The sequence below is a fragment of the Gadus morhua genome, chromosome 16 (genome assembly GCF_902167405.1).
Source record: "Gadus morhua chromosome 16, gadMor3.0, whole genome shotgun sequence".
NCBI classification, from domain to species: Eukaryota; Metazoa; Chordata; class Actinopteri; order Gadiformes; family Gadidae; genus Gadus; species Gadus morhua.
This window is the reverse complement of record NC_044063.1, coordinates 22,966,390-22,979,796: the sequence shown is the minus strand read 5'-3', so window position 1 is coordinate 22,979,796 and position 13,407 is coordinate 22,966,390. Positions and strand designations below refer to the sequence as shown.

The following is a 13,407-nucleotide window of genomic DNA, read 5'->3' as shown; positions in this document are numbered from 1 at the left end:
GACAGAACCAACCCCAGACCTAAGGGTTAAAGAGAATAAGCTCTAAATGTGCAAGGCTACCAATATGTTATCCTTTACATTTTACCAACATTGATCTATTAAATGCTCAAAGGACTGTTAATAACAATAATATTATTCTATATTTATATAGTTCTAAATATATGAAGACCATAACAATCCAGAGATTTTTAAACCGATCTTAAGTATTCATCATTACGTGGATTTGAATTTGTCTGATTACAGATAACTGTTCATTTAAAATGGATGATTTTGTACATTTTCGACACGCCCCACAAAGATAAATGACTGGATGAAAACCGTACAAATAGACACACAATGTCTACCGTGTCTTGCGTCATTATTACAATAATTAATCATTTTTACAATAGTAAATCATTATTTCTTTAGATAATTTACAATGCTCCCTACTAATTTATTTTAAACGATGTAGACGATGGATTGATGGAAGTCAATCGTACCTTGTAACATTTTCTCTCTTCATTCGTTTTTTTTTTTTTTTCCCCAGCAGAGAATCCAGCAGAGAAGAACATCTCTCTCCTGCTGCCAGACCTGTTTGTGGCTGGTTCTGCCAGGGCCTCTTTCTCTGTGTTGGGTCAGTACCTTAAAGATATCCAACAAATGGTTAATAATGCAATCATAGTATAAAATTATGAAAAAAATTTAATTAAGCAATGAAAAATAATTATAATTAAATAAATATCTTTTTTTTTTAAATATTTGAAGAGGGTACATTTGTTTTTTGTATTTTGTTACATCTCCCATATAAAGTACATCTGAGGTCAACGTGTGTTTGTGTGTGTGTGTGTGTGTGTGTGTGTGTGTGTGTGTGTGTGTGTGTGTGTGTGTGTGTGTGTGTGTGTGTGTGTGTGTGTGTGTGTTGTGCTGGCCAGGGGACCTGATGGGCCGGGCCATGAAGAACCTGGACAAACTGCTGGCCATGCCGTACGGCTGCGGGGAGCAGAACATGATCCTGTTCGCCCCAAACATCTACATCCTCAACTACCTGACCAGCACCGCACAGCTGACACACGCCATCAAGGAGCGGGCCACGCGCTTCCTGGAGAGCGGTGAGGCCTGCAGAGAGCACCAGACAGCACTATTATCACCCAACATCATACACAGTCCCACCAGAAGGTCTCCACTCTGAAACGCTCGTGGTGGGGCCAGTGTTCAGCAGATCTCACCATGTGCTCCATGTCAACGCTCCCTTACTCAGAGGGAGAGGGGCTCAAAGCTCTGAGTGTGTGAGCTGAATTCAGCTTCGAGGTCACGTGACACAGCCCCCTAGTGGCTCAGCTAGGACACACATCGGGGGACCGGGGGCGGTCCCCAGCATACATCACCTCAAAAGTCACTGCTTGCTACTGCTTTGGGTTTGTCTTTTTGGGCAAAAACCTGAGGAAGAGACCTATTGATGAAGAGGTTAAGAAAGAAGAACCTAGTTTAGAAAACAACTGGGCAGAGCGCAGAGCAGCCATAGGAATCACAAATTAAATGATAATTTAGATATGTTTTTGCATGTATCAAATGCAAATCTACAATCTGAGCATCCTATGCATTCATGTGCAGGCTACCAGAGAGAGCTCACCTACCGGCATGACGATGGCTCCTACAGTGCTTTTGGCAAGAGTGACGCGTCTGGAAACACCTGGTGAGTATGTCAGCTGGGGCTTCTCTTCGTAGTTGGTATGGTAACCGGGTGGGCCATCCCGCCATGTACATGGGTTTCCTTCTGGTACAGGGCACATTTAAAAAATGGGCGGCAGTAGCTCAGGAGGTAGAGCGGGTTGGCTGGTAACCTGAAGGTTGCTGGTTCAATCCCCGGCTCCTCCTAGCTGAGTGTCGAGGTGTCCTTGAGCAAGGCACCTAACCCTGACTGTTAGCTCCCGACGAGCTGGCTGTCGCCTTGCATGGTTGACTCCGCCGTCGGTGCGTGAATGTGTGCGTGAATGGTGAATGTGAGGCAATATTGTAAAGCGCTTTGAGTGGCCAATGGTTAGAAAAGCGCTATATAAATGCAGTCCATTTACATTTACATTTAAAAAAAAATCCCTTAAAAGGCCCCTATTGTACCACCAGTTCAGGTGCGTACATGGGGCCCTTCATAAGCTGGTAAGACACCCTGGGAGGGAATGCAGAAAGAGGGAACCCTCCTTCCAGGGATGGGTAGGAGTGCAATGACTGCCACAATAATGGTCAGGTGCAATGCTAGCTAAACAGGAAAGAGGTTGGTGTAGAGGTGCTGGAAGCCAGGCGTCTCTGCATGATCCTACACACTGAAACATAAAAGTGCATTGAAACCCCACCCCTCTTACCATTACCTTCTTAATGTGTCGTTTGTGGCGCTTGTGCGTAATTCTCTGTCCCAGGCTGACTGCCTTTGTGATGAAGTCGTTTGGCGGCGCCAAGCCCTACATCTTCATCGACCCCAAACTAATCGTGGACTCCAGAACCTGGCTGCTCAGCCACCGGCGGCAAGATGGATGCATCACATCAGTTGGAAAACTGTTTCAAAACGGCATGAAGGTAACTTGGATCAATCCAAAGGAGCCATACGGCAGCAAATGTATTCAGGAGCTTCGTATGACCCACAGTTGCTCCCCTCAGACGTGCTAGAAGGGTGTGGTACCTGTCCTCCCAGCTGTGGTAAAATAGCATTTGGGAATTTATTGTCACTCATGATGCACACTTAGAATAAATAACAGAGACATGCTTTTGAAATCTAGTCCAAAGACGATGTAAATACCTGACAGCCGTGTGTCTGAAGAATGTTACACTTGTATCCTCGGGGCTAGTTCTGCTACAAGGTATTATGTCTAGTGCTAACAGCAGTAGAGATGGAACTCAGACATAATGACATCTGGGCCAGATGTCTGATATCACATTGCTTTGTAGACAACTGTTTTTCAGTTCAGATGTTTGTGGGTCAGTAAAAAAAAAAAACTGTACTAAAGTACTACATTTTTATTTTTATTTAGGAAAATAAAAATGGACTTTTCTTTTCCAAGTTGAGTAGATCAAAAGTCAAAAGGAATGTGATTTTCAGATCAAATCCGGAATTCCAGATTCATCATGCGTATCTGTAGTTAACGAATTAGCATGATCCGTAAATACCCGAGTGAATTGGGGAGGATTTGAGGGCATCTACTGTCTGAAGGACATTTGTTCCTTTCCAAGTATCCTAGAGGATGTGTGTTTGCGTCCAGCTGGAGCTCAGCAGGCCTATCTCCACACCTCTGTACCCTACCCGTGCCCCAGTGGTTCAGTGTCAGGTGACAATAATGAGCCCAGAAACTCAGGGCCCATTCCCTCCATCGCCATAGTGCCAGCGACTTCCCACTCAGTCAAGGAGGCGTGGTTCTTTTCTTTTCTTGTGCTTACTACGTGCTTTGGTGCAGCCTGAGCTCATTCCATCCTGTTCCCCCAGGGCGGGGTGAGCGACGACGTGTCTCTGACCGCCTACATCACGGCTGCACTGCTGGAGCTGGATGCAGTGAGTCCCCCTGCCCCATGTAAACACCATGAGCTATGAGCTATATATGTAGAAACACCATTAGCTATGAGCTATATATGTAGAAACACCTTGAGCTATGAGCTATATATGTAGAAACACCATGAGCTATGAGCTATATATGTAGAAACACCATGAACTATGAGCTATATATGTAGAAACACCATGAGCTATGAGCTATATATGTAGGAACACCATGAGCTATGAAACACCATGAGCTATGAGCTGTACATACTGTATATAGAAACACCTTGAGCTATACATATATAGAAACACCTTGAGATATATATATATATATATATATATATATATATATTAGTGGTTGGGCGTTAACGCAAAACCTTTATCGGGCGATAAAAAAAATATCGCCGTTAATCTATTTTCAAACACTTCCTTGTTCGGACCCATCATGTGACTGAACTTACCAATCAGGAGCTAGAATTTAGAATGAGGTAAACGTGAGGGAATCAAAGGCAGATTCAACAGAATATCCTTACTGTGTTAAATATGTAAGTAATAATTGTGTAACATAAATATATAAATGATTAACTGATTGTAAGTACATTTCTAGCAAATTAACTCAAATTAATTCCATTAATTTATTCTACAACTTTCAAATATTTAACTTCTAAACCTTACATTATTATGGATAATTACACGGCTCTTCTCAATGCTGTAGACTGCTCTTCACAACTTCCGGCGGTGAATTATATTTGATAATTCACCGTTGCCAAGTATAATTGACAGCTGTCAAGGTAAACGAAAGGATTTTATAAAAAAAATACTGTCTGTCACCACATGAGCTCTATATCTCGCTCTCTAGCTTATGTTGTGCAAGATGGTATGGATATAAATATATATATATATAGAGATATTTATTTATACTGTCTGTCTGGTGTGTGTGTGCCCATATAGATACAGTATATAGCTGATTCCCTTGTTCCCTGGTGTGCCCATTGCAGGCAGACCCCATGGTGTCGGGGTGCCTGCAGTGCCTGAGAGTGGCGGTAGCGGGAAAGCTGGAGAACATGTACACCACAGCCCTCCTCTCCTACACCTTCACCCTGGCAGGGGACCAGCAGACCAGGGCCGCGCTCCTCACCGCTCTCCACCAGCGCTCCGTCACAGACGGTAGCTGCATCTCTGTTCGGCTTGCCCACGCATGAAGTAGCCTGACCGCAGACGTTTTGATGAGAACATTGATTAGATCAGGTAGATCAGGTATGATCTAGTCTAGACTAGATCATCCATAGGCACTATACTTTTTCAATACTTGCAGGGCACGCACTCATTCAAAGAAAAATTGGGGATCAGATGTATCCTGTATATGTGTTAAAGACAGTATTTAAGCCAGGCATGACTGTTTTCAATACATGTGGCTTTATATTCAAGTAATAAAGATAAACCTTGAACTACTGCAGTAGTTCAAGTGTAGTTCAAGTGTACTCACAAAAGCCCCTCACTATCTCTGCTCTTCTAGGGGGCACGCGCCACTGGAAGCGGGCGGAGGCCTCTGAGAAGGTTCTGGACTCCCTGGAGGTTGAGATGACGGCCTACGTACTGCTTGCGGTTCTCTCCGGACCCCCGGTGCCGGGCTTCGACCTAGACTATGCCTCCAGCATCACACGCTGGCTCATCCAACAGCAGAACCCCTACGGCGGCTTCGCCTCTACGCAGGTCAGAGGACACACACCAATGTACACTGTGTGATACTAAATGGCCCCCAGCATTAACGTCCACCCACACACGCACGCTTTCACGTTCCAGAATCTCATTCAATCTGTCCTGTCTCACCACAGTTTGATTTTAAATGAACTGAGGAGATGTGTGGTTGTGACGCCCGGTGCAACGTGTAAACCCCGTTGGACCCCGACAGGACACGGTGGTGGCCCTCCAGGCCCTGGCCCGCTACGGCGCTGCCACCTACAGCTCGGAGGGCGCCTGCATGGTGGGGCTGAGCTCGCTGGGCGGGGCCAGCTGGCAGTTCACCGTGGACCAGAGCACCCGGCTGCTGTACCAGGAGCAGGCGCTGGACCGCCTGCCCGGGGACTACCGCATCACGGCCCAGGGGCAGGGCTGTGTCCAGGCACAGGTGGGACCCCCAGGGGCGGAACTATGTACAAGCACCGGGCTGTGTCCGGGACCAGGGCTGTGTCCGGGACCAGGGCTGTGTCCGGGACCAGGGCTGTGTCCGGCACCAGGGGTGGAGGAGGAAGGAGGGGTTTCCAAGAAGCCAAGAAGGGGTTCCCACCTCATGGGTTGACACTAGTCACTGAAGCCTGAGCGTCTGTCTTGGTTGCCCCATGACACATCTCTGGTCAACTGCCGCTTTATGGGTGCCAAGCAGCAGCTCTTATTATTTGTGTTCATCCATTGGAAGGTATAAAGGCTTTCCTTGTATAAAGTCTTAACTTAGAATAGCATTCATTAATAGTCCTTAATATATGTCAACCATGGTCTAAGAGATAGGCATGTTGAAAGTCTTCTTTGAGAACTTCTACAATTCTATCAATTTAGTACTAATGGTCTGTGTATAAATATTTTGTATCGAACTTCCCAACTTTCCTTAATACATAGATGAGCTAGTGTAGCCTTTGATTTCATGGTACCTACAAACGCATAGAAACTGTTTGATACTAATAATTAACTGGTAGTTCAGTTTCAGCCTTAAAATATATATTTGCATATGGAGAGATTTTTGGACACTGTAAGCTCCTGGTTTTGGTTTTTGTATGGTGACGGTACCCCCAAGATCGGGGTAAGCCCCCGATTCAATATTCCTGGAGGGGGGTGGCACTTAAAATCGAATTCAACAAGTAATTCCACCCCGATGTTGGTTCACCTTGTTGTCACCAACCAGATCGCCATGCGTTACAACATTCCCCCTCCTGGTGACTTCAGTTCCTTCCACATCGCCGCAACAACGACCGCTGTGTGTAACAGCACCCGGCCCACACTGACCATCAGAGTGGACCTCAGGTAAGGTTATGGAAAAAGGCCAGACTGTTGAGAGAGGGGTGGTGGAGACCTCAGCAGATAGACCACAACGATACCTACCAGATAGACGGGGGAACCGACTGTGTGCTGTCACTGGCTTAGTGAATGTACAGTATACAGGGCCGGACAGTAACGGAGTACATTTACTTGAGTACGGTACTTAAGTACAATTTTGAGGGATCTGTACTTTACTCGAGTATCATTCTTGGGGAGTACTCGCGACTTTACTCAAGTACATTTGAGAGGCAAATATTGTACTCTTTACTCCGCTACATTTCTATCCATAACCGTGAGTAGCCGTTACTTCAAATAAAAAAATAAAAATGTAAATCCTCAATTTGTCGTTTCCCTCTCAAACGTGATTGGATTGTGCAGGCACCACTGATAGGACAGCCAATCAGCAATCACCTTCAGTTTTCTGCCAAAGTCAACCGTCAGATTAGATGAGAGACGTTATAACCATGGACTAAACAATGGAAGGAGCCGGAGCAGGTCCGTCCCAGGGATTTGTAAACCCGTGGCCCCACCTCGCCAGCCTATTCACATTTTCCGAACAAGTCGGTGATAGTTTTCGTTTTAAGTGTTTGCTATGTTTACCGAAGCAGAATTTCATCACTGCCTACAAAAATTCCACATGCAACTTGCGGAAGCATGTCAAGGTACGTACAGACAGGATTACAAAAGTGTTTGAATACATGAGAGATATGTTACCCAAAGTCTTGTATTTGCCTGACCTAATATTGCAGGACTTGTTAGAAAGACAGAAGCACCTAAATACTTTGCTCTACCGGAATCTACAGCGAGCTAGCAAGACCGCGCACACGAAACAGACGTGGTCCAAACCGCGTTAGCATTTTTTTTTTTAATACCGGGTTAATCCTTCCAGGCTATGTGGAGTGAGTTTGTCTGTCATGCATGTGTCTAAGTGTGTCAGTAAATAAGGAATATAATTTCTAATACAATGTTTGTAGGCAGCAGTCCTGTAAGTAGGGGTGTTAAGTCTAAGATGGTGCCTTGTGTTATAGTCATGACGGGATGCATTTTGAGTGAACATGTTCAGGAAATAAGCAGGGAGGTTTTTGTTTAAGAACTTGTGGTAGAATTTCAGGCACTGTATTATGTAGATATCATCTAATTTTAATTGATTTAACCGTATGAAAATTGGCTCAGTATGCTCATTATATTTGCTTTAGCATTTGTGTAGCGCGCGCACGAGGGAGAGGGACCTAGAGACTGTGCGTGTGTGAGGCAGTGTGCATGTGTGCCTCAGTAGCATCCTGATTATATGGATATCTGCGGGGCGAGGGCTTCAATTACCTCTCTCTTTTTTGACTATACATGTGTTTGCATCCCTGTTTGCTGATCCCCGTAAATTAAAGTTAGTTGCACCAGTAAAACCAATTAAAAAGTTAGTCTGGAACCATTGGAAAATTATGAACAACCAGCACTTCATAATTAATAATACTGCTATGTAGACTATATGATGGGAATCTTTCCTAATATTTATTAGTTTTATATAGTGTAAACTGAAATATTATACTTTGTTTTACAGAGAAGGCATGAGACACATATGGAGAAATACTCCAAACTGACTTTAACAGCCTGCAAGAGGCCATCGGATGGTGGAACAGGCTTCAAGGGGAAGCAAATTAAGCTGTTGGAGACCAAGCAGGTGTCTCAGAATACGGTTGATCAGGCTATCCTCCGCTTCATCGTTCAAGGTCTCCAGCCCTTCTCCCTGGTTGAGAAACCATCCTTTCAAGACCTTATTGTAGAATTGCAACCGAGAAGTGCTGTCATGTCCCGCACAACTGTGCGGCGTAAGATTGATTCAGCTACATCTAAAATGAAAGAAAGTCTCAAGAACGTAATGAAAGAGGTACCATACATTGCCACCACTACTGATTGTTGGACGGCCAGGAGAAGAAGCTTTATAGGTGTAACAGCCCACTGGCTCGATCCTTGCAGTTTTGAACGCCGTTCAGCTGCCCTTGCTTGCCGTCAACTAAGAGGCTCCCACACATTCGATGCCTTGGCAGCTGTTTTGACCGACATTCATGCCGAGTATGAAATAAGTCTAAAGGTTGTTAGAACTACAACAGACAACGGGTCGAATTTCGTCAAAGCGTTCCGTGTCTTTGGTCAGCAGGACGAAAATAACAATGAAGAGTTAGTTGCAGAAGGCACAATCGAAGAAGTAGGAGAAGATTGTGATGCATCTGATGGTGAAGAGGAGGTGGAACTCATTGATGTGGAAGCCATTCTGGAGGAAGATGATGGGCTTCAGTATCAGCTGCCGAAACATCATCGGTGTGCATGTCATTTACTAAATGTAGTTTCCACAGTCGATGTTGATAAGGCTAATACGACAGAAGCTTACAAGAAATTGTCCAGATCAGCCTTTTCTAAGTGTCAGGCACTCTGGAATAAAGCATCAAGGTCTCCTCAAAATGCTGAGCTTATAGAGGAACACTGTAAGCTTCACTTGGTACAGCCTAATTCAACTCGATGGAACTCGTCTTTCATGGCCGTGGAACGTGTGGTCAGAATCATTAAAGACCAAGGACAGGGGTCTGTGAGAACGGTCTGTGCTGCACTTAATGTTCCAATGTAAGTAGCTTATGTTAATGTATAATTGTGTTCTTAATTTGTTAGAATAATGCTTACCACATTATCTGCTGTAGGTACATAAACAAATTAATAAATGTCCAGCATTGCACAGTGGTTCTGTATACATTTTGTGGAAACATGTGTTTGTTTATTTTCTTCTGTTTCTATTAGGTACAGTCCGGCTGACATAGCCTTTTTAGGGGAATATGTCACCACCATGAGTCCAGTTGCGAAGTCCTTGAACATACTACAAGGTGAAGTCAACATTCAGATGGGCTGGCTGCTCCCGACAATCACCACCCTCACAACCAAGCTTGAAAAGTCCAGACCGTCACTCAGATTTTGCAAGCCACTTGTTGATGCTCTTCTTGAAGGTTTGAGGAAGCGGTTTGAGAGCATGATGTCAGAGCCAGAGCTAATTGCAGCAGCCATACTTGTTCCAAGGTTCAAAACCTCCTGGACCAGCAATGACACAGTCCTACAGCTTGGTAAGGAAAACGTTTTATTTTTGTTTGTTTGCTTGTTTTTTCAAAAACCTTTACATCCAACAATGATTCTATGCAGTTGCTTACTTACAGAGTAATAATAACAAAAATGTGTGTTTGTTGGTGTGATTCTGCTGTTTCTAATCAAGGCCTTAGTTACATCAAGACACATCTGCCAGAACATGATGAAGGTCTTCGGTCTCCTGATACCACAGCATCCTCTTCTGAAGATGATGACTTCTTCTCCAATGTCAAGCCGACACATTCCAATGAGATAAGTCAGCAACTTGATGGATACCTAGCCGCTACAGCTGATGGAGTGAATACACTGGCCCCCTATCCAGCTGTGCGTAACCTCTCACTAAAGCTCAACACAGCCCTGCCAGCTTCAGCAGCGTGTGAAAGGCTTTTTAGCATTGCCGGTTTGCTTTTCACCCCAAGAAGGGGATCAATTCATTCACAGAATTTTGAGAACCAACTTCTCCTCAAGTTGAACAAGGAGTTCATGAAATTTCACACACACACACACACACACACGCACACGCACACGCACACACACACACACAAATAATAATACGAATAATTTGGAGGTGTGGATGTTAGCCTTTCCACTTTTAAAGCATACTATGTCATTGTGAATTATACTAGTGTTGTAAATTATTTGATTTGAATGACGGCAGTTTGCTTAATTTTCAGCCTAATTAGTTTTCATACCAATCATTTATATATTACTTTTCATATATCAGTGTACAGTGTTATAAAACTATGCCCATGCTGTTCTCATAACTGAAATCATTTACTTAATTACATTGTTTTGGAATTGTTTCTTGGGTAAGTAACATAGTTATTTTTCAGTGAGCAGTACTTGAGAGCTATGTTGAATGCAGTACTGTGCTGTATATCTTTGATATGTTGACACTGTAGAATGAGTAGTCATTGAGTCATGAGTTGCTGTGTTTGAAATGAGTGTCATTCCCATGTGGTGAGCCAATTATTGTGTCCGATGAGATATAGTGCGAGTAGACACCACGCATTATCCTTTGTCACAACATGTGAAGCCTTGTGTTACGCACTTGTTAGGCAAGTGAGATGCTCAATAAAGCGTAAAAAGATAATGACTTGATTTTACTTTCAATTCCTTTTACATTCTCCAAGGTATTAACATAAACATTTTTCATAACTCCATGTAGGACATTTCTATGCATAAATGTACTGTAAGCACCGTGGCAGTAGTAATGCAATATTTAGAAAATTGACTCTTGTACTCATGATACTCAAGTACTTTTAAAAACAAGTACTTTAGTACTTTTACTTAAGGAGACATCTGACTGTAGTACTTTTACTTGTACTTGAGTAAAATTTAGCAAGGGGTATCTGTACTTTTACTCAAGTAAGGAATCTGTGTACTCTGTCCGCCTCTGACAGTATACAACCATTGGATCCACCAACAACAGAACATCAAACACAAATTGAGTCTAGGAATGAATTCTAGACTAAAGGGTACACTGGACTTAACCAGTACATTTTTTAATGAGACGCACTGATTTTTTGTTTTGTAACTAAAATCTGCCCACTGGCTCTCCAGTCCTAAAGGTTCCATAGCCCTGTATAGATGGGAAGCAAACCAAACCCCTAAAACAACTTATCTTAGATGAAATGGGATCTAGTGGACTACATCATAATGCAATGGTTTGATCCTTGTTCAAATCTCCATTCAAATTCAGATGTTTATATGGACTCTGTTACTGGCCATTTTGTGTCGCTTGGTAACGTCACCGAGGTTCAGAATCAAAGAGTCCACCATACAAAGAACTTTAAGATGTTGCTCGTTGGCTCAGACAACCTCAAATTCTGTGTTGGGTTTCCTTTAAGACTGTCTTCTGGAAGGTGAACTTGTTAACTGAATGGCCATCTGAGAAGGTTTTCTGCCCGTGTTGCTCAGGTACCAAGGTAGGAGAAAGGAGACCAACATGGTGATCATCAACCTCAAGCTCCTGTCAGGCTATGGCCTTCAGCAGAGCACTCTGCAGGAGGTTAGTTTAGATGCACTGGTCTGTGTGTAGCCCTTTAAGTGAGTTTAGATGCACTGGTCTGTGTGTAGCCCTTTAAGTGAGTTTAGATGCACTTCTCTGTTCTGTGTGTAGCCCTTTAAGTGAGTTTAGATGCACTGGTCTGTGTGTAGCCCTTTAAGTGAGTTTAGATGCACTTCTCTGTTCTGTGTGTAGCCATTTAAGTGAGTTTAGATGCGCTGCTCTGTTTTGTATTCATATTTCTTTTTCAACATGAAGACTGTTGTCAGCAAGCGTTCTGTGTTCTTCCCTCTCAGCTGAAGAGAGAGAGCAGTGTGAAGCGTGTGGACTTTGAAGAGGGCTACATCAACATCTACCTCGACGGCGTACGTACCAGGGAAGCCCTGTTCCCATCATGCTTGTGTTTACATTCCTGTGCTCCTCCCCTGACTGTTCTTCTGTGTGCAGCTGAAGAAGGAGGTGTTGAGGAGCTACAGCGTGACCCTGGAGGAGGAGGAGGCCGTCAGGAACCTGAGGCCGGCCGTGGTGAAGGTGTACGACTACTACCAGACAAGTAGGACCCCCCGCAGGCCCACTTCTTAGGACTCGTGTGAGGAGGAGTTAGGAGGAGTGCTCTTCATTTGATTGTCCTTTGTGTTGTTTCCAAGGTGACGAGGCAGTGGCAGACTACTCCTCCCCTTGTGCGGAGCGTAAGTACACCCAGTTTAACCACGCCCAGCTGAAGCTTGCCAAAGTCCCTGCCTAATGTGTACATCGCATTACAGCTTACTGTTTTGTTATTTATTAAAGTGTAGATCCTGCTGTCCCTCTTTTAGGTTTTTAAGCAAAAACTAAAAACCAAAAAATACTTTAATTACAACTTGTGAATTGCAAATAATAACCTTCTTTAATCTTGTAGGTGATGATGTGAATGATCTACTATTGGAACGATCGGAGCCACCAAGAAGCACATCAATCAAATTAAAGCCGGACTAATGGTTGTGCTAAATTGTTAATTGTAGCCAGTGAATTCTTTGAATGACAAAAGATGAGATTTAATTTCAACATATACACTTTAAAAAAGAGGAATTTGCCAAGATGACATGCATTCAAGAAAGCCAATGTTTATTCAATTACAATTCTGTCTTTTAATCGATAAAGATAATCCATAGTTTCCATTGGCGTGACAGTGAGCTATGAAACAAGGTACCATAAACACAATAATGGTCCAACAGTCGACTGGGATTGAATGGATCCGAACGACGGCAACAAACCAGTATTACAAAACAGCTTTGGTAGAAGTTTGTCTGCACAGGCTGGGTGATTACAGGTGAATTGTGATTGTGATTTCATGTAGTGCGCCTTGCTCTACATTTTATTCTCTTTCTAACAAATATTATATTAATTCATCACTACCATAGAGTTTAAATTTTGCCACAATAAAATCTTTAAATGACAAAATACAAATATGTTTCGCTCGTACAACACTGTTTGATTTTCAATGGAACCCATCTACGTTCCTCTATCAATAGAATCCACTGTAGCCATCTACGTTCCTCAATCAATAGAATCCACCGTAGCCATCTACGTTCCTCTATCAATAGAATCCACCGTAGCCATCTACGTTCCTCTATCAATAGAACCCACCGTAGCCATCTACGTTCCCCTATCAATAGAACCCACCGTACCCATCTACGTTCCTCTATCAATAGAATCCACCGTAGCCCATCTACGTTCCTCTATCAATAGAACCCACCGTAGCCCATCTACGTTC

The 13,407-nt window shown here is 43.5% G+C and overlaps 2 protein-coding genes across 5 annotated transcripts in view; both read left to right on the top strand.

Moving 5' to 3' along the window:
• LOC115561308 (alpha-2-macroglobulin-like protein 1) overlaps nucleotides 1-13,100 on the top strand; it is a 29,260-nt gene extending 16,160 nt beyond the window's left edge. For 3 of the 4 annotated variants that reach the window (XM_030381262.1, XM_030381260.1, XM_030381263.1), the window contains 14 exons: nucleotides 527-613; nucleotides 912-1,088; nucleotides 1,591-1,672; nucleotides 2,391-2,547; nucleotides 3,449-3,514; nucleotides 4,495-4,663; nucleotides 5,013-5,209; nucleotides 5,409-5,624; nucleotides 6,393-6,511; nucleotides 11,567-11,657; nucleotides 11,951-12,019; nucleotides 12,102-12,207; nucleotides 12,302-12,343; nucleotides 12,553-13,100. In XM_030381262.1, the coding sequence (XP_030237122.1) occupies nucleotides 527-613; nucleotides 912-1,088; nucleotides 1,591-1,672; nucleotides 2,391-2,547; nucleotides 3,449-3,514; nucleotides 4,495-4,663; nucleotides 5,013-5,209; nucleotides 5,409-5,624; nucleotides 6,393-6,511; nucleotides 11,567-11,657; nucleotides 11,951-12,019; nucleotides 12,102-12,207; nucleotides 12,302-12,343; nucleotides 12,553-12,629 (1,655 nt within the window). In that variant the 3' untranslated portion in view covers nucleotides 12,630-13,100. The remainder of the gene's footprint in view (nucleotides 1-526; nucleotides 614-911; nucleotides 1,089-1,590; nucleotides 1,673-2,390; nucleotides 2,548-3,448; nucleotides 3,515-4,494; nucleotides 4,664-5,012; nucleotides 5,210-5,408; nucleotides 5,625-6,392; nucleotides 6,512-11,566; nucleotides 11,658-11,950; nucleotides 12,020-12,101; nucleotides 12,208-12,301; nucleotides 12,344-12,552) is intronic. The other variant, XM_030381261.1, reaches the window with a different exon arrangement.
• LOC115561311 (uncharacterized) lies at nucleotides 6,836-10,739 on the top strand. Its single transcript, XM_030381270.1, has 3 exons — nucleotides 6,836-9,139; nucleotides 9,311-9,627; nucleotides 9,774-10,739. The coding sequence occupies exons 1-3, from the start codon at nucleotides 8,100-8,102 to the stop codon at nucleotides 10,193-10,195; spliced, it is 1,779 nt and encodes a 592-aa protein (XP_030237130.1). The 5' UTR covers nucleotides 6,836-8,099; the 3' UTR covers nucleotides 10,196-10,739.
• Nucleotides 13,101-13,407: the final 307 nt, after the last annotated feature.